Below are 23,578 nucleotides of genomic sequence, written 5' to 3'. Positions count from 1 at the left end.
CGGAATAGAAGCCTGATTTATATCCCCCATATCCTCATGATAAATGGGTAGCTGTAAAGGGAGAAGTGAGATGGGTGGGGGATGTGGATGTATTGCACAGTTTCCTGTGGTGTGTGTGCTTCCCACCCGAGATGGGAAGGTCTCTTGTATGTTCTTATCAGGGGTAACGGGCAGAATGTGTCAGACCATAGAGTTGGAACCCCAAATACAACTCCTGTGATACTCATGTACTAGAAGTTGGTAAATATAAGTATGTCCATGTTTCTATCAACCCTTGCAAACCTTTATAGATACTGCTGGCAACTTCTTCCAACGTAGGCTGGCCACCTGTGTCGGAACGAGTGTGCATTTTGGTCAGTATAAAAGCCCAAGCCTCATGTGATGTGAGGGAGGCAGAGCCTCTGCGGGGCACCCGCTAAGGTTGAGCCTGCCGCCTCGCACTGTGATGATGCTTCTTGGAGCTGGTTTCCTGATAGTCTTTACAGGGTCCTTGTGCCATGCTCTGCATGTGGGACTGTGTAGTGGGAACAATGATTGTCTGGATTTTGTGTTTCAAATATTGTAGTTGTGTGCAGTGTGCTTGTGGGATCCCATATATGTGTGTGTGTGTGTGATGAGGGCAGACAGTGTTCTGTGTATTTTTTTGTTGTCAGGTTCATGTAAAAGGTTTAACCGGTAGCAGTTTAACATTTCGGGCAAGAAAGTGTTAATGCAAAAGTGCGGCAGGTATTTGTTGCTGCTGCTGAGAAGGCTGCTGCCCATAGGCTGTGGTTTCAGTTGTGCAAAGCAGGGGGAGAGACTTTGAAAAAAAGAAAAAAAAAGGGTAATGATAACTCACTCTGGCTGTTATTAGCGACTGTAGTTTTGTTGTGTATTGCTTCAAGCTTGTTCTCCAGCCAGTGTACTATCAACAGCACATAAGGGATTTGATTCAGCGATGCTGGCAGTGTGGGTCCCTGAATAGGTTGGTTGAATCACCCTCCGATACAGTGGGCTGTTCAGTATGGTTCCCACAATGGGATGCAGACAGGCTGGTCGGACACAAGGGTCTCGTCTTTCTTGGGACACTGACAGGCTGATCAAATATAAAGGTTTCAAGGAAACCCCCCTTATAATGTTACAATGTGGTCTGAGCCATAGGGGTCAGGAAGTATTGCTTTTGATTCTGCTTGTGCGACAGAAAAAAAAGAAAAGGGGGGGAGTGTAATGATGGAGCAAACCCCTTTGACTGTTAACACTGTGCAGTCTGTTTCTGCAGCTGTTTCACATCCCCTTTACATCAGATGCTTCTGCTTTAAGGAGTCACTTTAACCTGTCTACTTCTCCAGAACTGATAACCCAGAGGAAGGGATATATTTCTGTCCTCCTACCTACAGGTCCACGGCAGCTGCCTGCAAAGTTTGTCAAGCTTTGCCATGAGCTGGACAGACGAGTGGAAGAACTCAATGCATCAGCTACAGGAGCTGACCGTGAATACCCCAGGCAGAATGAGATAGAGAGAAACGAATGATTGTAAAACATCACTTGGGGGCAACTGAAAAGTAACAGCTTGAATATGTATGCTTGTAAAGTAGCTATTATTAGAGGTTGTGATTTTGTGTATAAAACCACCTGTATTTACTAGCCAGTTGCTAACAAGAAACAATACCTTGTATTGTATGGATTTGTCACTTGTAAAAGAGGTGTTAAAGAATGCAAATTTGCAGCAGATGCTAGAAAATGCTAAGGCAAAATCTAGAAAGATTCTAATATGATGGTACTGTTACAAAGCAGGTAATGGAACAAATTAAGAGGGTGGGAGAAATCCACTGTAAGGAATTTCTTTGGTTAGTCACTTGCTGTCATCAGCATCTTCAACATGCTGATGCACTCTGTGATAGTTACTCTGCTCATGTAAATCTGTGTGTGCTTTGCTGTAGTAGTGACTTGTTACTGGGTTAAGCAGGTGAAACTCTGCATTGACAACAAGGTGCAAGGACTGAGATTGACCAAATGCCTGCTACCACAGTCAAGGGCAAGACTGGGTTGGCCTCTGTGTTTGCCACGAAGAAGAACCCTTAGCTTCGCTGCTGGCTGCAACCAGCAGGTGTAGAGCGGTGGAGACACATGTCATGCCAGACCTTGATGTGAGGGATGGCCTCCGCTGTTATCAGAGAGCCATCCAGGAGAAAAAGGGTAGGCCCAGCTGTGTACAGCTATCAACAGGACCGTACTGACTGCCAGCAAAATGTACAAAGCCGCAGAACAACATAAAGAAACAGCAATGGTAGAAATCTGTGTAAAATCTTTGTAATATCTGTTCTATTATGTGTGACCATGGGTAATGGACAAGTATACTGAGCACATCTGTTAAATCCCCATTATTCCATCCTGTTACATGGTGTGTAGGATTCACTGGTATGCCACATGTTATAAAGGTTCTAGTGACTTCAAATCAGACTAATCTTACTGAAATAATGCTGCCTAGAGCAGTGGGTTGTTATGTTCCACAAGTCCAGCAGTGATAGAGCAAACATCCCAAATTGTAAAAAACTTTTAGTAAAACTAAAAAGGGGAAGATGTGGAGACAGTTCTCACAGGAGAATGGATATTTGGTACATGAGGTCTGAATAACTCCGAGGGATACAGCAAGGCCATGGGAGGCCCGAGGAAGCCTAAGCAAGCAAGATAAGAAGAAGCTGTAATTCACTGAGTGATGAGAACTGTGGACTGTTGGCAAGCGTTCGAGGTCAAGTTCTCACACCTGTGCTTAACCAATTCTATGTTAGTCACTAAGGGTCTTCAGGACAAGTATCCAATCATGATATGCCAAATTGCTGTAGGTGTGTGTAAGTGTCGTGGTTTAAACCAAGTCCCCCAACTCCCGGAGAGTTAGGAAGGAGAATCCAAAGAATGTAGCCCCCACGGATTGAGGTAAGAACAGTTTAATTGCTAAGGCACAACACAAATCACTACTGCCATTACCACTACAAATAATAATGATACAGCAAACAGCAAGTGAAAAGAATACAACACCTCACCAGCCACCGACCCGTAACTCACTCCACCCTGCCCGGCTGAGCACCATGTGCACCCTCCTCCATTTTTCTCCCCAGCTCTACCCTCCAGCCTTCTCTTTCCCAGTATGCATCCTGGGCATCACGTGCTATGGTATGGAATACCTCATTGGCTAGCCTGGGTCAGGTGTCCTGTCTCTCCTTCCTCCCGGCCTCCCCTCCTCCACCTGGCTGGAAAAAACCTTGAACAAAAACACCCTCAAAACATGCTCAAACCATGACAGCATCCAAACAATGCAGTGCCTGCCCTCGGCTGCCGCCAGCAGAGCCAACACATAGTCCAGTCCTCCACTGAAACCAACACTGCAAATTCCAGTTCTCCATTGAAACAAACACACCAAAGTCCAGTTCTGCATTTAAACTAACAGCCAAGACTCGAGTCCTCCTGAGTAGTTTTTATAGTGCATAAAGGGGGAACACGTGCATATTGAGACATGGCTCATAGAGCACCTGCCCTATGCTATACCCAGCTCCTGCTTCAGGACCTTAGCTGCTCAATGCCCACATTTCTGTCAGCTGCATCCGGGCCTGAACCTCACCGGGAAAACACAATCCAATAGTACCTTGTGTTAGTTCAAGCCTTATCGCATCCAGCTGCTGCTTCAGCCACCTGCCATTCATTAACAAGTGGGGCTCACAGAGTCAGCTCTGGGACAATGGACGCAGACAACAGAGCTGCAAAGGCAACACGGAGCCATGCCCCAAAAGACAATTGACCCAAAGGCTGAGCACAAGTATAGATGAGGTTTTAGCTTAGGGAAGTCAGAAAAGCTCCAACTCAACAGCAACCTGCTCCCTTCCCCTGCCCAAAGAGACCACTTCTTGAAGAACCTTTCTCCCACACCCACCTTACAGCTCTGCCTGAGCCCTCCCCAAGCCCAGACTTGTACCTGAGCTTTCAGAGGGGCAGAGGTCCAAAGCCATCCTCCAGCAAAACCTCTTGTCACCTCACTGCCATATTCCTTCAGTACCCACATTCCTCTTCTTCATCTGCACAAGAACACAGCAATGGTACATAACCCTAACCCTAACCATAACCCTAAACCTAAGCCTAACCCTAACCCTAACCTTGACCAAAGGTGACCTCTGCCACAACTCCTCCTCCTGAGAACAGCCACAGAGTTCCACTGAAGCTCATCACCACCACCAAAGATAACAGAGAAACCAAGACTAAAACAACAACAAGAACTTTACACAAAGATACTTATTAATGCAGCACTAGTAAGTCTTGACATGCCCTGAGGGTCTCCATTCAGACAATACCACTCCAAAGAACTAAACCAAAACCAGGAAACGGCAACAGAAAGAAACCATAAAGCTCTAAGGCCACAAACCCCAAACAACAGGACAACACTTACCCCAATGAAAGCCAGGCACTAAAGGAGCTCTGCAGTGAATGGGCTTCATATACCCCTAACCCACCCACAACCCCTCCCTCAATGCCCTGGGGCAGGGGAGGAGCAAGCAACCAGCTGGCGCAGAAGGAGCCTGATAAGTCACAGCCTGCTCTCTTTACCCCCATTTACACCCAAATAGCACCCAGACCCCATATACACACCTATAGCACCCATAGCACAAACACCTTCATTTACCCCCTATAGCACGCCTAGCATCCAGACCCCATTTAACCCGCTATAGCACCCATCGCAACCAGACCCTCATTTAACCCCTATAGCACCCATAGCACCCAGGATCGCATGCACGCCCCTATAACAACCATAGAACCCATAGAACCCAGACCCTGATCTCCGCCGTTATAGGAACCAGATCCCCTCTACACCCCTATAGGACCTAGAGAGTAAATGGGATTCTGGGTGCTATGCGTGCTATAGGGGAGTAAATGGGATTCTGGGTCCTATAGGGGGGAAAATTGAGTTGTGGGTACTTTGGGTCCTATAGGGGGTAAATGGAGATCTGGGTGATATGGGTCCTATAGGGGTGAGAAAATGAGGAGTGACTGGCATACAGCTGGCACTGTTGCGATGCCCTCAGAGCCATGTCCTCCACACTGCCCACAAACCTTGCAGGGATCTCCACAGCCCTTAGGAAACAAGAGCAGACCAGGCCACCTCTGGGCTCCCACAGCAGGAGAAGAGACCTCTGCCAGCCTAGGCCCAAGTTCAAGGTACCCAAGAAGAGAAGGTCCAGCAGCAGCCAAGTCCAGCCTGGAGTCTATCAGGCTTGAGAACAAGCAGCAATCCAGTCCGCAAACCACCATCAGGTCTAGCAATTGCCAAGCTGCTCTATAATCATAGAGAAGGTTAAACCAGGCGGTCAGTCTAAAGTCCGGATTAAGAATCTTCACAGGCAGGGACAGGGCTGAAAACCAGCATTCCTCCGACGAAGCTCTAAGAAAGACCTGAGGCCCAGAGCTGGGTTTAAATAGGGCTCCTGGGTGTAGTCTGGTGCACAGGTGAGGCTGTTTAGGGTCATTAAGGCTTACTAATGCCCTTAGTGCCTTAAGGGGGCACCTGAGAGCAATGGGAAATCCTAGTTCTATCCGCAGGACCCACAGAGTGAGGTGTGATTGCAGTGTTGGGATGGGGTTTTGTTCCCTCTGTTAGCTGGTGTCGTGGTTAGGGTTAGGGTTAGGGTTAGGGTTAGGGTTAGGGTTAGGGTTAGGTCTTGGTCTTGGTCTTGGTCTTGGTCTTGGTCTTGGTCTTCTTCCTCACCCAGCCCCAGAAACATTCTATCAAATGAATGTTCTGTGCATAAGACACAACCACAACCACTTCATTTGTGTGGGATTCAGTAAATCCTCTTGGAGACTTTATGATTCTGGTCAGTTCTGGGAGACTTTGGAAGAGTGGTTCCATAAACACAACCCTCAGCAAGGCACACACCATATGAATGGGCAGTTCCTAATACCCCTGTACTGTTTATTCCACATTAATGTCACCCTACAAGGAGTTCAGGTGTTCACTTCCCATTCAGATCTGAAGAGAAATTTAAGACAGGATTTTTATTCTGCCCATTCCTTACTAGTTTTAAACTGGTTTTGGTTACTTCCTAAATGTTTATGGTCATTTCTGTCCTGTTTTAAGCTGCTCTTGCCTATTTCTAACCTTATTTAGGCTATTTCTAATCTCCTGTTACCCAGTTCTAACTCTTTTGAAGCCATTCCGGCTATTTCCAAGCCATTTTGGTCCATTTCTTACCCCTTTCTTACCCATTTCTAACCTGGTTTTGTCCTTTCCTAACTTGTTTTAACTCCCTTATGGTCATTTTTATCTTACTCTTGTCCATTTCTAACCCTTTTTTTGGCTAATTGTAAACAATGGAGAGGCTTTTCCATCTTATTCTGCCCATTCCTTACTAGTTTTAAGCTGATTTTGGTTACTCCTTAAATACTTATGGTCATTTCTGTCCTGTTTTAAGCTGCTCTTGCCTATTTCTAACCTGGTTTAGGCTGTTTCTAACCTCTTGTTGCCCAGTTGTAACACTTCTGAAGTCACTCTGGCCAGGAGGGGATACTGGTGCTGCTGCAGCCCTGCTTGGATGTAAAGGGACAACACCCCTGAGGTGTGCATGCTCTGGAGGAGCCATCCCCATGCACCTCAGCGCTGAATAAAAGCATATCTACTTTATAGCTGTAATGAGTTATGGGGTCTATACATGCATCTTCTGTGGGTCCATAGAGGTTCCTATGGATCTTTATAGGTCCCTGCAGGTCTCTATGGGTCTCTATAGGTCCCTATGGGTCTCTCTCTATAGGTCCCTACAGGTCTCTATGGGTCCATATGCGCCTCTATAGGTCCCTGCAGGTCCCTATGGGTCTCTGTAGGTCCCTACAGGTCCCTATGGGTCTCTATAGATCCCTATGGGTCTCTATGGGTCCCTATCGGTCCCTATGGGGCTCTATGGGTCTCTATACGTCCCTATGGGTCTCTATACGTCCCTATGGGTCTCTATGGGTCTCTATACGTCCCTATGGGTCTCTATGGGTCCCTATGGGTCTCTATGGGTCCCTATCGGTCCCTATGGGTCTCTATGGGTCTCTATACGTCCCTGGTTCTCTATGGGTCTCTATACGTCCCTATGGGTCTCTATGGGTCCCTATGGGTCTCTATGGGTCCCTATCGGTCCCTATGGGTCTCTATGGGGTCCCCCCCCCCGTTTCATCCGGTCCCTCCGCTTGCCCCCCCCCGTTCCCGTGGCAACGCCGGTTCCCTCCTCCCGCCTACAGCCCCCATCACCCCCCGCGGCAGGCACGTGCGCCGTGCGCTGTGACGTCATCGGCCCCGCCCCCGCCGTTCCCGCGGCAACGCCGGTTCCCTCCTCCCGCCTACAGCCCCCATCACCCCCCGCGGCAGCGTACGTCCGTCGTGCGCGGTGACGTCATCGGCCCCGCCCCCGCCGTTCCCGTGGCAACTCCGGTTCCCTCCTCCCGCCTACAGCCCCCATCACCCCCCGCGGCAGCGTACGTCCGTCGTGCGTGGTGACGTCACGGCCCCGCCCCCGCCGTTCCCGTGGCAACTCCGGTTCCCTCCTCCCGCCTACAGCCCCCATCACCCCCCGCGGCAGCGTACGTCCGTCGTGCGCGGTGACGTCATCGGCCCCGCCCCCGCCGCGCCTGGCCGAGGGGGAGACAAGATGGCGGCGCCGGGCGAGTTCTTCAGCGTGGGCAGTCTCGTGTCCTGCCGCACGTGCCAAGAGCAGCGGCTGCAGGGGGAGGTCGTGGCCTTCGACTACCCCAGCAAGATGCTGGCCATCAGTATCCTATGGGGGCTGGGGGGTCTGTGGGGTCTATGGGGTCTGTGGGGTCTATGGGGCCTGTGGGGTCTGTGGGGTCTATGGGGCCTGTGGGGTCTATGTGGCCTGTGGGGGATGTGGGGCTGTGGGGGCTGTGGGGTCTATGGGGTCTGTGGGGTCTATGGGGTCTGTGGGGGTGTGGGGCTTGTGGGGGTAATGGGGCCTGTGGGGGGTGTGAGGCCTGTGGGGTCTATGGGGCCTGTGGGGTCTATGGGGCCTGTGGGGTCTATGGGGCCTGTGGGGGATGTGGGGCTGTGGGGTCTATGGGGTCTGTGGGGTCTATGGGGGTGTGGGGCTTGTGGGGGTAATGGGGCCTGTGGGGGGTGTGAGGCCTGTGGGGGGGATGGGGCTTGTTGGGGTAATGGGGCCTGTGGGGGGTGTGGGGCTTGTGGGGTTTGTGGGGGTAATGGGGCCTATGGGGCTTGTGGGGCCTGCGGGGTCTGTGGGGGTTATGGGACCTATGGGGCTGATGGAGCCTGTGGGGGGTGTGAGGCCTGTGGGGGGTGTGGGGCTTGTGGGGGGGATGGGGCTTGTGGGGGTAATGGGGCCTGTGGGGCGTGTGGGGTTTGTGGGGGTAATGGGGCCTATGGGGGTGATGGAGCCTGTGGGGGGTGTGAGGCCTGTGGGGGGTGTGGGGCTTGTGGGGGGGATGGGGCTTGTGGGGGTAATGGGGCCTGTGGGGGGTGTGGGGCTTGTGGGTGGCTGGGGGGGCTTGTGGGGCCTGTGGGGTCTGTGGGGCATGTGGAGGGGATGGGGCCTGTGGAGCCTATGGGGGTAATGGGGCCTGTGGGGGGGATGGGGTCTGTGGGGGGTGTGGGGATGACAGAGGCTGTGGGGCCTGTGGGGTTATGGGGTCTGTGGGGGGGATGGGCTCATGGAGAGATGGGGGGGAAGGCGCTGTGTTGGGGGGGCCGCAGTGCGGTGCCCATAGTGCTGTGGGGGGGGTGAGCCCCGACTGGGGGCTATGGGGCACAGTGGGGCAGGCAGTGGGGCGCTGGGTAGGCAGGGGTTATGGGGACAGTGGGGAGCCCTTGTATGGTTGTGGGGAGGGAATGGGGTCCTGCATAGGAGGGGTTTGAGGGCTCTGTTGTGGGGCTATGGGGGCAGTGGGACACTGGGTAGGCAGGGGTTATGGGGAAGGTACAGTCTATGAAGGGGGTTGGGGGGGGGGGGAGGCCTCTGTGGGGCTATGGGGGCAGTGGGGCACTGGATAGGGCAGGTTTGGGGGGGTCAATGGGGAGCCCTGTGTGGGGCTATGGGGGCAGTGGGGCACTGGATAGGGCAGGTTTGGGGGGGTCAATGGGGAGCCCTGTGTGGGGCTATGGGGGCAGTGGGGCACTGGATAGGGCAGGTTTGGGGGGCATTGGGGAGCCCTGTGTGGGGTTATGGAGGAACCCTAGGGTCCCTTATAGGGGGGGGACAGAGCGGGGCCGTGTGTGGGGCACCCCATAGTGATGCTGCAATGCCATTAACAGAGGGGAGTGGGGTCCCCTATGGAGAGGCTGTGGGTCACCCCATAGGCTGCTTATAGGGCTGGCTGCCATAGGGCAGGGGTTTGAGGGGAGCCCACAGGGGACCAGGCTGGCCCCATGGCTCCTGCCTGGGATCCACCCTGCTCCCAAGGGATGGGCTCCAGGGAAGCTCCTTTCCATCCCTGAACCATTCCAGGCTTTTCCAGGGATCAGGAGCTGGGGTTGGCTTCCCACTGCTTTCTTGGGATGCAATTCCCGGTATTCCAGGCAGGGAATCGGATGGGGGGGGTTGGGCTGTGTCCATAGGGATGGGAATCGGATGGGGGGGGTTGGGCTGTGTCCATAGGGATGGGAATCGGATGGGGGGGGTTGGGCTGTGTCCATAGGGATGGGAATTGGATGGGGGGGGTTGTGCTGTGTCCATAGGGATGGGAATCGGATGCAGGGGGGGGTGTCCATAGGGATGGGAATCGGATGGAGGGGGTTGGGCTGTGTCCATAGGGATGGGAATTCCTTAACCCCCCCCCCCCCAGAATGCCCCTCGTCCAGCGGGAAGCCAAACCACGCGGACATCCTGCTGGTGAACCTGCAGTACGTGTCCGAGGTGGAGATCCTGAGCGACCGCAGCGACACCCCCCCCCCGCTGGCCTCCCTCAACGTCAGCAAGGTGAGCGGCATTCCCGACGCTGGGAATGCTGCAGCGCAGGGAGCGTCCGTGGGCTCGGCTGGGGCAATGGGATCTGTGTCACGGTGATGGGCAGTGTGCCGCAGGGGTCATCATTGGGATCAGTCTGATGGGGGCAATGGGATCTGTATCCCATATGGAGCTCAGTGATGGGTGGTGTTCCTCAGGGATCACTGTTAGGATCAGTCTGATGTGGGCAATGGGATCTGTATCCCAAATGGAGCTCAGTGAGGACGGTGTTCCTCAGGGGTCATCATTGGGATCAGTCTGATGTGGGCAATGGGATCCATATCCCATATGGAGCTCAGTGAGGACAGTGTTCCTCAGGGATCACTGTTAGGATCAGTCTGATGTGGGCAATGGGATCCATATCCCATATGGAGCTCTGAGGACGGTGTTCCTCAGGGATCATCACTGGGATCAGTCTAATGTGGACAATGGGATCCATATCCCAGATGGAGCTCAGTGATGGGTGGTGTTCCTCAGGGATCGCTGTTGGGATCAGTCTGATGTGGGCAATGGCTCCGTATCCCACTGATGGGCAGTGTTCCTCAGGGATCATCATTGGGATCAGTCTGATGTGGGCAATGGGATCCATATCCCAAATGGAGCTCAGTGATGGGTGGTGTTCCTCAGGGATCGTCATTGGGATCAGTCTGATGTGGGCAATGGGATCCATATCCCATATGGAGCTCAGCGATGGGTGGTGTTCCTCAGGGATCGTCATTGGGATCAGTCTGATGTGGGCAACGGGATCCATATCCCATATGGAGCTGGTGCTGAGCCCTGGAGCCAGGCTGGGAGCTGCTTCCCCTCCTCCCTGTGGAGGGGATCCCTTCCCATTCCCAGTGTTGGGAACGGGGCTCTGGGGTCTCCCCCCTCCTGCGTGCGGAGCCTGCCGGGATCGCTGGGATCAGGCTCTGGCAGCTGGGAATGGAGCTGGGAATGGAGCCGTTGGACATGGGAATGCCCAGCCCTGCCCGGGACACAGCGCGATCCATCCATAGGGATGTGTGGAAGGGGCAGGAATGCTGCTCGGTGCCTTTCCCATCATCCCATGGATGGGGAGCTCATCCATGCTGCTGGCACGCGGGGGCTCGCACTAGCCCCAGTGCCTTCGGGATGAAGCTGTGGATCCATGAATTGGGAATACCGGAAGTTGGAGGCTTGGTGCCTGCCGAGAGCCCATCCCATTGACAGACCTGATCCCGGGATCCAGGAGCACTCCATGGGGGGGACACCCGGATGGGATGGGGGGGGGATTCCCATGGGAATGCTGTCCCCATGGGAATGCTGTCCCCATGGGAATGCCGTGCCCATGGAATGCTGTCCCCATCCCAGCTCGCCACCAAAGCGCGGACGGAGAAGGAGGAGAAGCTGAGCCAGGCCTATGCCATCAGCGCCGGCGTCTCCCTGGAGGGGCAGCAGCTGTTCCAGACCATCCACAAGACGTGAGTGCGGCATTCCCTGTATCCCGGAGCCCGGGAGCCCGGAGCTGATCCCGGATCCTGTTCCCGTCCCGCAGCATCAAGGACTGTAAATGGCAGGACAAGAACATCGTGGTCATGGAGGAAGTGGTCATTGCCCCCCCGTACCAGGTGGAGAACTGCAAAGGGAAGGAGGGCAGTGCCCTGAGCCACGTGCGCAAGATCGTGAGTAGGGGGGCACGGAACATCCTGCACCCATGAGCCCCATTCCCGTCCATCCCTGAGGCCCATTCCCATCCATCCATGAGCCCCATTCCCGTCCATCCCTGAGGCCCATTCCCATCCATCCATGAGCCCCATTCCCATCCATTCATGAGCCCCATTCCCATCCATCCCTGAGCCCCATTCCTATCCATCCCTGATCCCTATTCCAGTGCATCCCTGAGCCCCCTTCCTGTGCATCCCTGATCCCCTTCCCGTGCATCCTTGACCCCTGTTCCCCTCCATCTCTGATCCCTCTTCCCATCCATCCCTCACCCCCTGTTCCCATCTGCTCCATCCCGGACCCCCTGTTCCCATCCTCTCCATCCCCTGTTCCCATCCTCTCCATCCCCCGTTCCCATCCTCTCCATCCCCCGTTCCCATCCCATCCATCCCCCGTTCCCATCCATCCCCCGTTCCCATCCCATCCATCCCCCGTTCCCATCCCATCCATCCCCCGTTCCCATCCTCTCCATCCCCCGTTCCCATCCCATCCATCCCCCGTTCCCATCCCATCCATCCCCCGTTCCCATCCCATCCATCCCCCGTTCCCATCCTCTCCATCCCCTGTTCCCATCCCATCCATGCCCCGTTCCCACCCCGTTGGTGCCGTTGCTCCCGCTGCAGGTGGAGAAGCACTTCCGGGACGTGGAGAGCCAGAAGGTGCTGCAGCAGCAGCGTTCCCAAGCGCCGCAGCCACAGAAGGAGACCCCATTGTCCTCCTGAGACCCCATCATGGATCCCACTTTGTTTTCCCGTTGTGATTCCCGGGGGAGCTCATCCCATTCCCAGCACCCGAGAGCAGAGCCCCCCCCCCCCCCCCCCCCCAGCTTCATTCCCGTTGCCTTTACCACCCTTCTCCTCCCAGGATTCCCAGTCCCCCCTTTGCTTTTCCAAAGGGGGGGTCCCCCTTTTCCCTTCCCCCCCCAAACCGGCGCTGTCCGGTTGGAATCCAGTTTGCACAGGGCAGGGCTGCAATTCCCGGAGGGAATTCTCCCCTTTAAAGCTCTATATGAGGATACATTAAAGTGATCCCGGAATCTTCTCCCGCAGGATCATGGCAGGAAATCCCCTCCCCCCTCCCCCTTGGGGGGTTCCCCTTATTTCCCGGAGTTTTCCCAGTTTTTTGGGTTTTGCCATGATTCCCACCCCTCTTTTGGGTTCATTTTGGGGTGTTTTGGTTCAATGCCCCCCCGACCCCTCCCCCCCCCCCCCCAGTTCAAGCCCTGCCTGGGGACGAGTGAAAACTGAACAAAAAAAGGGTAAAAAAAAAAACAAACAAAAAAGAAAAACTAAAGAAAAAAAAAACAAAGAAAAAAAAGAAAAAAGGAGAAAAAAAAGGAAAAAAAAGAAAATTTTTTAGTCTTGTTTAGAAGAAAAAAACGACCAAAACGGACAAAATAAACGCGAACGTTTTTTAACCATCACCGTGTGTGGGCCGAGGGGCGGGGCCTGCGGGGAGGGGGCGGGGCTTCCTCAAGGTGTAGGGTTACAGAAGGGGGCGTGGGTTCATGGTGGGGTGTTAAATGGGGGCGTGGCTTCCGCTGAGGGGTGGAGCCTACGTGGAGGGGAAGGGGTTTATGAGTGGACAGGGTTCCGGAGGGGGCGTGGCTTCAGTAGGGGGGAGGGGCTCCGCAGGGGGCGGGGTTCCGTTGGGGGGGCGTGGCCGCGGCGCTCGCTGGTTCCGGGGGCGGGTTCCTAGAGGGGGCGGAGTTCTGGAGGGGGCGTGGTTTCAGTCTCGGGGGCGGGGTTCCGTAGGGGGGGTGGTTTCAGTTGCAGGGCGGGCTTATGGAGGGGGCGTGGTTTGATGGGGGGCGTGGTTCCGCATGGGGGCGTGGTCTTGGCGGGGGGCGGTGTGGTGTGGTTTCAGTCGCAGTGCGTGGTTCCGGAGGGGGGCGTGGTTCCATAGGGGGCGTGGTTCCGGAGGGGGCGTGGTTCCGGAGGGGGCGTGGTTCCAGAGGGGGCGTGGTTCCAGAGGGGGCGGGGGGGGGGGGGCGTGGTTTCAGTAGCAGGGCGGTTTCCCGCATGGGGGCGTGGCTCCGTCGGGGGGTGGGCGTGTCCTCGGCGCGCGCGCGCGCGCGCTCCGGGGTGGGCGGGGCTCCGGTCCCGCCATGGCGCCCGGCTGGCGCGGGCGCGCGCTGCGGCTGCTGCCGGCGGCGGGCGCGGGGCTCCTGGCGCGGCTCCCGTTCTGGCACTGCCTGAGCGCGCTCCTGCTCGGGGCCGAGCGCGCGGAGCGGCGGCGGTCAGGGGGGGAGGGGCGGGGGGGGGGAGGGGGGGGGCGGGGCAGGGAGTGGGGCCCGTTGGGTGTTCGGGGAAGGGCCGACGGGGGGGGGCGGATGGAGCCTGGCAATGGGGTGAGGGTGGGGTGGGGGTGATGCCTGTGGGGTGATGCCATAGGGGGCTGGGGGTGATGCCATGGGGTGCTATGGGTGATGCCTGTGGGGTGATGTCTGTGGAGCACTGAGGTGATGCCATGGGGCACTGTGGGTGATGCCATGGGGCACTGTGGTGATGCTTCTGGGGCACTATGGGGTGATTCCATGGGGCCCTGTGGGGTGATGCCATGGGGCACTGCGGGTGATGCCTCTGGGGCACTATAGGGTGATTCCATGGGGCCCTGTGGGGTGATGCCATGTGGCACTGCGGGTGATGCCATGGGGTGCTATGGGTGATGCCATGGGGCGCTATGGGTGATGCCATGGGGCACTGTGGTGATGCCATGGGGTGCTATGGGTGATGCCATGGGTCGCTGTGGGTGATGCCATGGGGCACTGTGGGTGATGCCATGGGGCACTGTGGTGATGCCATGGGGTGCTATGGGTGATGCCATGGGTCGCTGTGGGTGATGCCATGGGGCACTGTGGGTGATGCCATGGGGTGCTATGGGGTGATGTCTGTGGGGCATTGGGATGATGCCTGTGGGTGATGCCATGTTCCGCTGTGCTGACGCCCGCCTGTTGCCCGCAGGAAGCCGGACATCCCAGTGCCCTACCTGTACGTGGACCTGGCGGTGGCCGTGCTCTGCGCCAGCTTCATGTCCTTCGGGGTCAAGCGCCGCTGGTTTGCGCTCGGTGCCGCGCTGCAGCTCGCGGTGGCCACGTACGCGGCGCACGTGGGCGGCCACGGCCACTACGGGGCCTGGTTAAAGGTGACCCCCCCATCCCACCCCATCGCGCCCCATAGCCCGGCCCCACCGTGACCGCGTCCCCACGCAGGTCCGGATGCTCTCCCGCACCATCGCCATCATTGGCGGCTTCCTCATCGTGGCCAGCGGCGCCGGGGAGCGGTACCGGCAGCGCCCGCGCAGCCGCGCGCTCCAGGCCACGGGACAGGTGTTCCTCGGCATCTACCTCATGTGCCAGGTACGGGTTTGGCACCGGTGCCATTGGCACTGCCAGGGATGGGGAACCCCATTCCCACCCATGGGCTCCGGGGTGAGCGCTCCGCACCCCCATCACCAACACCTCCTCCCGGTGCATCCAATCCCGCCCGGTTCCATTGGGGGGACCCTATCCCCGGCGTCGCCTGGAGCATCCCTCCCTATGGATGCAATGGCACCGGCTGCGCCATGCGGTGACCGCGGCATTGCCACGTGCAGGCCTTCTCGCTGCAGCACAGCCCCGAGGAGCGCCAGGCCCACCTGGCGCAGGTGCCGGGGGGGGAGCTGGCGCTGCAGGCTCTGTTCGTGGCGCACGGGCTCCTGGCGCTGGCGTTCCTGTCCGGCTGCCGCGTGCGGGCGGCGGCGCAGGCGCTGGCGGTGCTGCTGCCCCCCCTCACCCTGCTCGTCGACGGCAACCTCGGCTACTGGCACCGCGGCCGCGGCGTCGAGTTCTGGACCCACATGCGGCTCCTGGGCCAGAGCGTCGGCATCTTCGGCGCCGCCGTCATCCTCGCCACCGACGGATGAGGGGGGGGTCGACCCCTTTAACCCCATCCCCCCCCCCCCCCCCATTGGGGTTGATCCTGGTTGGGAATACCCCATCCGTGCCCATGGATGGGGGGGAGGTGCCGGGGGGGGCTCCGGCTGCTGTGGGGCTGAGCCCCCCCCCCCCCCCCCCCGGTGTTTTTAGTGGTGATCAAGGAGCTTTTCCATTGCCCTGGGGTCGTTGTGGTTGATGGGGGGGGGGGGGGGGGAGGGGCAGTTTGGGGTTTGGGGGTAGGTTTGGGGGCAGCAGAGGGGAAACTGAGGCCGGGGGGGGGGGGGGGAGGTCCTGGGCTGGGTTCCGCTGCCTGCTCTATGGCACAGAAGGTTCCAGAAGGGGGGGGGCTGTGTCCGGTGCCCCCCCCCCGGAGCAGTGGAAAATCAAACAGGGCCCATAGGAACAGGAATGGGGGGGGCCATAAAGCGCAGGGAAGCGTCAGGATCCTGTTTGCTCTAGGGCGGGGGGGCCATGGGGGGGCCGCATCCAGACCCCCCCCCCATCCGCTACCCGGGCTGAGCCATCCGGTGACCTTTGGAAGCAGCTGTTTGCTGTTCCCGGTGGGAATGGGGCAGGAAGCGCTTGGCTATGGGGGGGGGCACCACATCCTGATCCCCCCCCCCCGGGTTTGGGGCCATCGGTGCCGGGGGGGGATGTGGGGCGGGGGGTGCCCCCCCCCCCCGGGTCACAACACAGGGAGCGGGGTCCGTGTGTCCTCAGCCTGGTTGTGCGGTGCCGGATCCCATGGGCTGTGCGCGGTCATGGCATCCATGTGGGTGCTGCATCCCACGGCCCTGTATCCCTGTATCCCTTTATCCCTGTGCTATGGTTGTGTCCTGTATCCCTGTATCCCTGTACTATGCTTGTGTCCTGTATCCCTGTATCCCTGTATCCCTGTGCTATGGTTGTGTCCTGTATCCCTGTATCCCTGTGCTATGGTTGTATCCTGTATCCCTGTATCCCTGTATCCCTGTGCTATGGTTGTATCCTGTATCCCTGTATCCCTGTGCTATGGTTGTGTCCTGTATCCCTGTACCCCTGTGCTATGGTTGTCCTGTATCCCTGTATTCCTGTATCCCTGTGCTATGGTTGTGTCCTGTATCCCTGTATCCCTGTATCCCTGTATCCCTGTGCTATGGTTGTGTCCTGTATCCCTGTATCCCTGTATCCCTGTGCTATGGTTGTGTCCTGTATCCCTGTATCCCTGTGCTATGGTTGTGTCCTGTATCCCTGTACCCCTGTGCTATGGTTGTCCTGTATCCCTGTATCCCTGTGCTATGGTTGTGTCCTGTATCCCTGTATCCCTGTATCCCTGTGCTATGGTTGTGTCCTGTATCCCTGTATCCCTTTATCCCTGTGCTATGGTTGTGTCCTGTATCCTGTATCCCTGTATCCCTGTGCCACTGCTGTATCCTGTATCCCTGTGCTATGGTTGTGTCCTGTATCCTGTATCCCTGTGCTATGGTTGTGTCCTGTATCCCTGTGCTATGGTTGTGTCCTGTATCCCTGTATCCCTGTGCTATGGTTGTGTCCTGTATCCTGTATCCCTGTATCCCTGTGCTATGGTTGTGTCCTGTATCCCTGTATCCCTGTATCCCTGTATCCCTGTGCTATGGTTGTGTCCTGTATCCTGTATCCCTGTATCCCTGTGCTATGGTTGTGTCCTGTATCCCTGTATCCCTGTATCCCTGTATCCCTGTATCCCTGTGCTATGGTTGTGTCCTGTATCCTGTATCCCTGTATCCCTGTGCCGTGCATGCATCCCATACCCATGCCCTGTGTCCCGTGGCTCTGTCCCATCCCCACCCGTGTCCACGTCCCTGCTGTGCCCCATCGGTGTCCATGGCCCATGTGCCCCATGTGGTGCCCATGGCCCCACTGTGCCCCATTTGTGCCCCTATCCCCTCTGTGCCCCATCCGTGTCCATGGCCCATGTGCCCCATGCGGTGCCCATGGCCCCACTGTGCCCCATCTGTGCCCCTATCCCCTCTGTGCCCCATCCATGCCCTTGTCCCCGCTGTGCCCCATACGGTGCCCATGGCCCATGTGCCCCATCCATGTCCATGTCCCCACTGTTCCCCCATGCCCATGTCCCTGCTGTGCCCCATCCATGTCCCTGCTGTGCCCCATCTGTGCCCATGTCCCTGCTGTGCCCCATATGGTGTCCATGCCCCCGCTGTGCCCCATGCGGTGCCCATGGCTCATGTGCCCCATCCATGCCCCCTCTGTGTCCCTCTGTGCCCCCTCCCTGCCCTGCCCCCGCAGTGCCCCCGTGCTCTGCTCCTGCCCCCCCCCCCCGGGGCTCTCTCTGTGGGGCTCAGCGGGGGCCTGGGGCTGTGACGTGGGCGGGGGGGGGGGGGGTGTGCGGCCGTGACCCTGGGTCGGTGTCGGGGGGGGGGAGGGGGCGGTGCCCCCCCCTCAAGGCCATAAAATGGGGCCGGGATGGGAGCTCCGTGTCCTGGTGCGGCGGCTCCAGCGCTGTGAGTGTGGGGGTGGGGATGGGGGGGGTGTGGGGTGGGGGGGGGGTCGTGCGGGGGGGGCTGTGGGGTGGGGGGGGCTGTGGGGTGAGGGGGCTGGGGGGGGGGGGGGGGGGATTGGAGCTCCGTGTCCTGGTGCGGCGGCTCCAGCGCTGTGAGTGTGGGGGTGGGGATGGGGGGGGTGTGGGGTGGAGGTGTGCATGGATGCTGTGTGTCCATGGGTGCTGTATCCATGGGTGCTGTGTGTCCATGGGTGCTGTGTGTCCATGGGTGCTGTGTGTCCATGGATGCTGTATCCATGGGTGCTGTGTGTCCATGGGTGCTGTGTGTCCATGGGTGCTGTATCCATGGATGCTGTGTGTCCATGGATGCTGTATCCATGGGTGCTGTGTGTCCATGGGTGCTGTGTGTCCATGGGTGCTGTATCCATGGATGCTGTGTGTCCATGGATGCTGTATCCATGGGTGCTGTGTGTCCATGGGAGCTGTGTGTCCATGGATGCTGTATCCATGGGTGCTGTGTGTCCATGGGTGCTGTGTGTCCATGGGGATGCTGTGTGTCCATGGGTGCTGTGTGTCCATGGGTGCTGTGTATCCATGGGTGCTGTATCCATGGGTGCTATGTGTCCATGGGTGCTGTGTGTCCATGGGTGCTGTGTATCCATGGGTGCTGTGTATCCATGGGAGCTGTGTGTCCATGGGTGCTGTGTGTCCATGGGTGCTGTGTGTCCATGGGTGCTGTGTATCCATGGGAGCTGTGTGTCCATGGGTGCTGTGTGTCCATGGGTGCTGTGTATCCATGGGTGCTGTGTGTCCATGGGTGCTGTGTATCCATGGGTGCTGTATCCATGGGTGCTGTGTGTCCATGGGTGCTGTGTGTCCATGGGAGCTGTGTGTCCATGGGTGCTGTGTGTCCATGGGTGCTGTGTATCCATGGGTGCTGTGTGTCCATGGGTGCTGTATCCATGGGTGCTGTATCCATGGGTGCTGTATCCATGGGTGCTGTGTGTCCATGGGTGCTGTGTATCCATGGGTGCTGTGTGTCCATGGATGCTGTATCCATGGGTGCTGTATCCATGGGTGCTGTATCCATGGGTGCTGTGTGTCCATGGGTGCTGTGTATCCATGGGAGCTGTGTGTCCATGGATGCTCTATCCATGGGAGCTGTGTATCCATGGGTGCTGTATCCATGGGTGCTGTGTGTCCATGGGTGCTGTGTGTCCATGGATGCTGTATCCATGGATGCTGTGTGTCCATGGGTGCTGTATCCATGGGTGCTGTATCCATGGATGCTGTGTGTCCATGGGTGCTGTGTATCCATGGGTGCTGTGTATCCATGGGTGCTGTGTGTCCATGGGTGCTGTGTGTCCATGGATGCTGTATCCATGGGTGCTGTGTATCCATGGATGCTGTATCCATGGGAGCTGTGTATCCATGGGTGCTGTATCCATGGGTGCTGTGTGTCCATGGGTGCTGTGTGTCCATGGATGCTGTATCCATGGATGCTGTGTGTCCATGGGTGCTGTATCCATGGGTGCTGTATCCATGGATGCTGTGTGTCCATGGGTGCTGTGTATCCATGGGTGCTGTGTATCCATGGGTGCTGTGTGTCCATGGGTGCTGTGTGTCCATGGATGCTGTATCCATGGGTGCTGTGTATCCATGGATGCTGTATCCATGGGAGCTGTGTATCCATGGGTGCTGTATCCATGGGTGCTGTGTGTCCATGGGAGCTGTGTGTCCATGGGTGCTGTATCCATGGGTGCTGTATCCATGGGTGCTGTATCCATGGGTGCTGTGTGTCCATGGGTGCTGTGTGTCCATGGATGCTGTATCCATGGGTGCTGTGTATCCATGGATGCTGTATCCATGGGAGCTGTGTATCCATGGGTGCTGTATCCATGGGTGCTGTGTGTCCATGGGAGCTGTGTGTCCATGGGTGCTGTATCCATGGGTGCTGTATCCATGGGTGCTGTATCCATGGGTGCTGTGTGTCCATGGGTGCTGTGTGTCCATGGGTGCTGTATCCATGGGTGCTGTGTATCCATGGATGCTGTATCCATGGGAGCTGTGTATCCATGGGTGCTGTATCCATGGGTGCTGTGTGTCCATGGATGCTGTATCCATGGGTGCTGTGTGTCCATGGGTGCTGTGTGTCCATGGGTGCTGTGTATCCATGGGTGCTGTGTGTCCATGGATGCTGTGTGTCCATGGGTGCTGTATCCATGGGTGCTGTGTGTCCATGGGTGCTGTGTGTCCATGGGTGCTGTGTGTCCATGGGTGCTGTATCCATGGGTGCTGTGTGTCCATGGGTGCTGTGTGTCCATGGGTGCTGTGTGTCCATGGATGCTGTGTATCCATGGGTGCTGTGTATCCATGGGTGCTGTATCCATGGGTGCTGTGTATCCATGGGTGCTGTATCCATGGGTGCTGTGTATCCATGGGTGCTGTGTGTCCATGGGTGCTGTGTGTCCATGGATGCTGTGTGTCCATGGGAGCTGTGTGTCCATGGGTGCTGTGTGTCCATGGGTGCTGTGTGTCCATGGGTGCTGTGTATCCATGGGAGCTGTGTGTCCATGGGTGCTGTGTGTCCATGGGTGCTGTGTGTCCATGGGTGCTGTGTATCCATGGGTGCTGTATCCATGGGTGCTGTGTATCCATGGGTGCTGTATCCATGGGTGCTGTGTATCCATGGGAGCTGTGTATCCATGGGTGCTGTATCCATGGGTGCTGTGTGTCCATGGGAGCTGTGTGTCCATGGGTGCTGTGTATCCATGGGTGCTGTGTGTCCATGGGTCCCGCTGTTGTCTCTCTCAGATGACGTCATCCCCTTGGCGCCGTCGCTGCCTGTGGGCTCTGGTTCTATGTCTGCTCCTGCTCCCGGCTCCTCTGTGGGCCTCGAGCCCCCCCAGGCCCCAGAGCCTCGAGGAGCGCGAGCGGATGCTGGGGGCCCTGCGGCGGTACCTGAACCTGGTCACGCGGCAGCGGTGAGCGCGGCACGTGTGCTGGGCACGTGACCTGCGTGATGGGCACGTGACCTGTGTGCTGGGCACGTGACCTGCGTGATGGGCACGTGACCTGCGTGCTGTGCACGTGACCTGTGCGCTGTGCGCGTGACCTGTGCGCTGGGCACGTGACCTGTGTGCTGGGCACGTGACCTGTGTGCTGGGCGCGTGACCTGTGTGCTGTGCACGTGACCTGCGTGCTGGGCACGTGACCTGTGTGCTGTGCGTGTGACCTGCGTGCTGGGCACGTGACCTGCGTGCTGTGCGTGTGACCTGCGTGCTGGGCACGTGACCTGCGTGCTGTGCGTGTGACCTGTGCGCTGTGCGCGTGACCTGCGTGCTGGGCACATGACCTGTGCGCTGTGCGCGTGACCTGTGTGCTGGGCACGTGACCTGTGCGCTGTGCACGTGACCCACATGGTGTGCACGAGGACCCCACGTGCTGTGCACATGACCCCTGTGCTCCCCATGCCCACAGCTACGGGAAGCGCTCCGAGGCCCCCGAGCTGCAGCTGCCCCCATGGCCCTGGTGAGCCCCCCCCGCCCCCACTGCCCCTCCCCCCCCTCCCCCCCATGGCCCTGGTGAGCCCCCCCCGCCCCCACTGCCCCTCCCCCCCCCTCCCCCCCCATGGCCCTGGTGAGCCCCCCCCGCCCCCACTGCCCCCCCCCCCTCCCCCCCATGGCCGTGGTGAGCCCCCCCCGCCCCCACTGCCCCTCCCCCCCCCTCCCCCCATGGCCCTGGTGAGCCCCCCCCACCCCCCACTCCCCTCCCCCCCCCGGGACCGGGTTTGGGGTCCTCGCCCCCCCCCCTCCCCCTCTCACCTCAGCGCTTCCGCAGGCACGAGGATGACCCCGCCTGGTGACCCCCCCGGTGACCCCTCCTCGTGACCCCCCCACCCCCCCAAACCCTCCCCGTGTCCCCCGTGGGGGGCGCCACGGGGACCCCCGGATTTGGGGGGGGGGCTCCCGCTGCGGGGGGGCCCGGCCCTGACCCCCCCCCCTCATCCCGGTGCATGGGGGGGCCCCACGGCCCCCAATGGGAATAAACGATCGTGAGCAGGGAATGGGTTCGGAGTGCGGGGGGGGGAGGGGATGGGGGAGGGGATGCGGGGGGGGGGGAACCAGGGGTGGGGGAGGGGATGCAGGGATGCAGGAGAGATGTGGGGGTGGGGGTGGGTAATGGGGTACAGAGAAGGAGGGAGGGATCATGGGGGGGCGGGGGAGGGATGCAGGGGGTGCACTGGGGGGTTACTGGGTGCACTGGGGGGTAACTGGGTGCACTGGGGGGTAACTGGGTGCACTGGGGGCTGCCTGGTCCCTGGGTGCTGCCACCTCCTGCGGGGTCCCTGTGGGGCTGTATCAAGGCTGGGGGTCCCCAACCCTGACCCCATGGTCCTGGCTGAGTGGGGGCTGCCCCTGACCCCCACCCCACAGCTGCAGCCCCACATCCCTCTGACCCCCACCCCACAGCTGCAGCCCCACATCCCCTCTGACCCCCCCCCCACAGCTGCAGCCCCACATCCCCTCTGACCCCCACCCCACACCTGCAGCCCCACATCCCTCTGACCCCCACCCCACAGCTGCAGCCCCACATCCCCTCTGACCCCCACCCCACAGCTGCAGCCCCACATCCCCTCTGACCCCCACCCCACAGCTGCAGCCCCACATCCCTCTGACCCCCACCCCACAGCTGCAGCCCCATATCCCCTTTCCCCTGCCCTGGGCCCCCCCCCCCCTCCCCCCCCCCGGGTCACCCATTAACGAGGGCAGCGCAAGAGGAGCTGGGGGGGGGGGGGCATGGGATAAAAGGGACGGAGCCACAGCCCCTGAGAGAGCAGCGCTGAGGAGAGGAGGTGAGGGGGGGGCAGGGAACGGGGGGGGAACGGGTGTGTGAGTGTGTGTGTGTGTGAGTGTGTGTGTGAGTGTGTGTGAGTGTGTGTGTGTGTGTGTGAGTGTGTGTGTGAGAGTGTGTGTGTGTGTGTGTGTGTGTGTGAGTGTGAGTGTGTGTGTGAGTGTGAGTGTGTGTGTGAGTGTGTGTGTGTGAGTGTGAGTGTGTGTGTGAGAGTGTGTGAGTGTGTGTGTGTGTGAGTGTGTGTGTGAGTGTGAGTGTGTGTGTGTGTGAGTGTGTGTGAGTGTGTGTGTGTGAGTGTGTGTGTGTGTGTGTGTGTGAGAGTGTGTGTGTGACTGAATGTGTGTGAGTGTGTGTGTGTGTGTGAGTGTGTGTGTGTGTGAGTGTGTGTGTGTGTGTGAGTGTGTGTGACTGAATGTGTGAGTGTGTGTGTGTTTGAGTGTGTGTGTGTGAGTGTGTGTGTGAGTGTGTGTGTGTGAGTGTGTGTGTGTGTGTGTGAATGTGAGTGTGTGTGTGAGTGTGTGTGTGTGTGTGAGTGTGTGTGTGTGTGTGAATGTGTGTGTGTGTGTGAGTGTGTGTGTGTGACTGAATGTGTCTGAGTGTGAGTGTGTGTGTGTGAGTGTGTGTGTGTGTGTGTGTGTGTGAGTGTGTGTGTGAGTGTGTGTGTGTGAGTGT

At 58.2% G+C, this 23,578-nt stretch overlaps 2 protein-coding genes across 2 annotated transcripts; both read left to right on the top strand.

Annotated features, from left to right (window-relative positions):
• The first annotated feature begins 7,625 nt into the window (after window positions 1-7,625).
• LSM12 (LSM12 homolog) lies at window positions 7,626-12,466 on the top strand. The gene is made up of 5 exons (XM_034070161.1): window positions 7,626-7,770; window positions 9,814-9,947; window positions 11,307-11,416; window positions 11,491-11,617; window positions 12,281-12,466. The coding sequence occupies exons 1-5, from the start codon at window positions 7,650-7,652 to the stop codon at window positions 12,377-12,379; spliced, it is 591 nt and encodes a 196-aa protein (XP_033926052.1). The 5' UTR covers window positions 7,626-7,649; the 3' UTR covers window positions 12,380-12,466.
• Window positions 12,467-13,764: 1,298 nt separating this feature from the next.
• TMEM101 (transmembrane protein 101) lies at window positions 13,765-15,681 on the top strand. Its single transcript, XM_034070186.1, has 4 exons — window positions 13,765-13,895; window positions 14,621-14,801; window positions 14,869-15,015; window positions 15,252-15,681. The coding sequence occupies exons 1-4, from the start codon at window positions 13,765-13,767 to the stop codon at window positions 15,558-15,560; spliced, it is 768 nt and encodes a 255-aa protein (XP_033926077.1). The 3' UTR covers window positions 15,561-15,681.
• The last annotated feature ends 7,897 nt before the right edge of the window (window positions 15,682-23,578 follow it).

The sequence above is a fragment of the Melopsittacus undulatus genome, chromosome 17, assembly GCF_012275295.1.
Source record: "Melopsittacus undulatus isolate bMelUnd1 chromosome 17, bMelUnd1.mat.Z, whole genome shotgun sequence".
Taxonomy (NCBI): domain Eukaryota; kingdom Metazoa; phylum Chordata; class Aves; order Psittaciformes; family Psittaculidae; genus Melopsittacus; species Melopsittacus undulatus.
The sequence above is the reverse complement of the archived record's forward strand: the minus strand, read 5'-3'. Positions and strand labels throughout refer to the sequence as shown.

Coding starts and splice junctions, on each gene's coding strand:
- LSM12 (XM_034070161.1), top strand. CDS start 7,650: ATGGCGGCGCCGGGCGAGTTCTTCAGCGTGGGCAGTCTCGTGTCCTGC. Junction 9,948..11,306: donor CCTCCCTCAACGTCAGCAAG/GTGAGCGGCATT, acceptor TCCCCATCCCAG/CTCGCCACCAAAGCGCGGAC. Junction 11,417..11,490: donor TTCCAGACCATCCACAAGAC/GTGAGTGCGGCA, acceptor CCCGTCCCGCAG/CATCAAGGACTGTAAATGGC.
- TMEM101 (XM_034070186.1), top strand. CDS start 13,765: ATGGCGCCCGGCTGGCGCGGGCGCGCGCTGCGGCTGCTGCCGGCGGCG. Junction 14,802..14,868: donor ACTACGGGGCCTGGTTAAAG/GTGACCCCCCCA, acceptor GTCCCCACGCAG/GTCCGGATGCTCTCCCGCAC. Junction 15,016..15,251: donor GCATCTACCTCATGTGCCAG/GTACGGGTTTGG, acceptor TGCCACGTGCAG/GCCTTCTCGCTGCAGCACAG.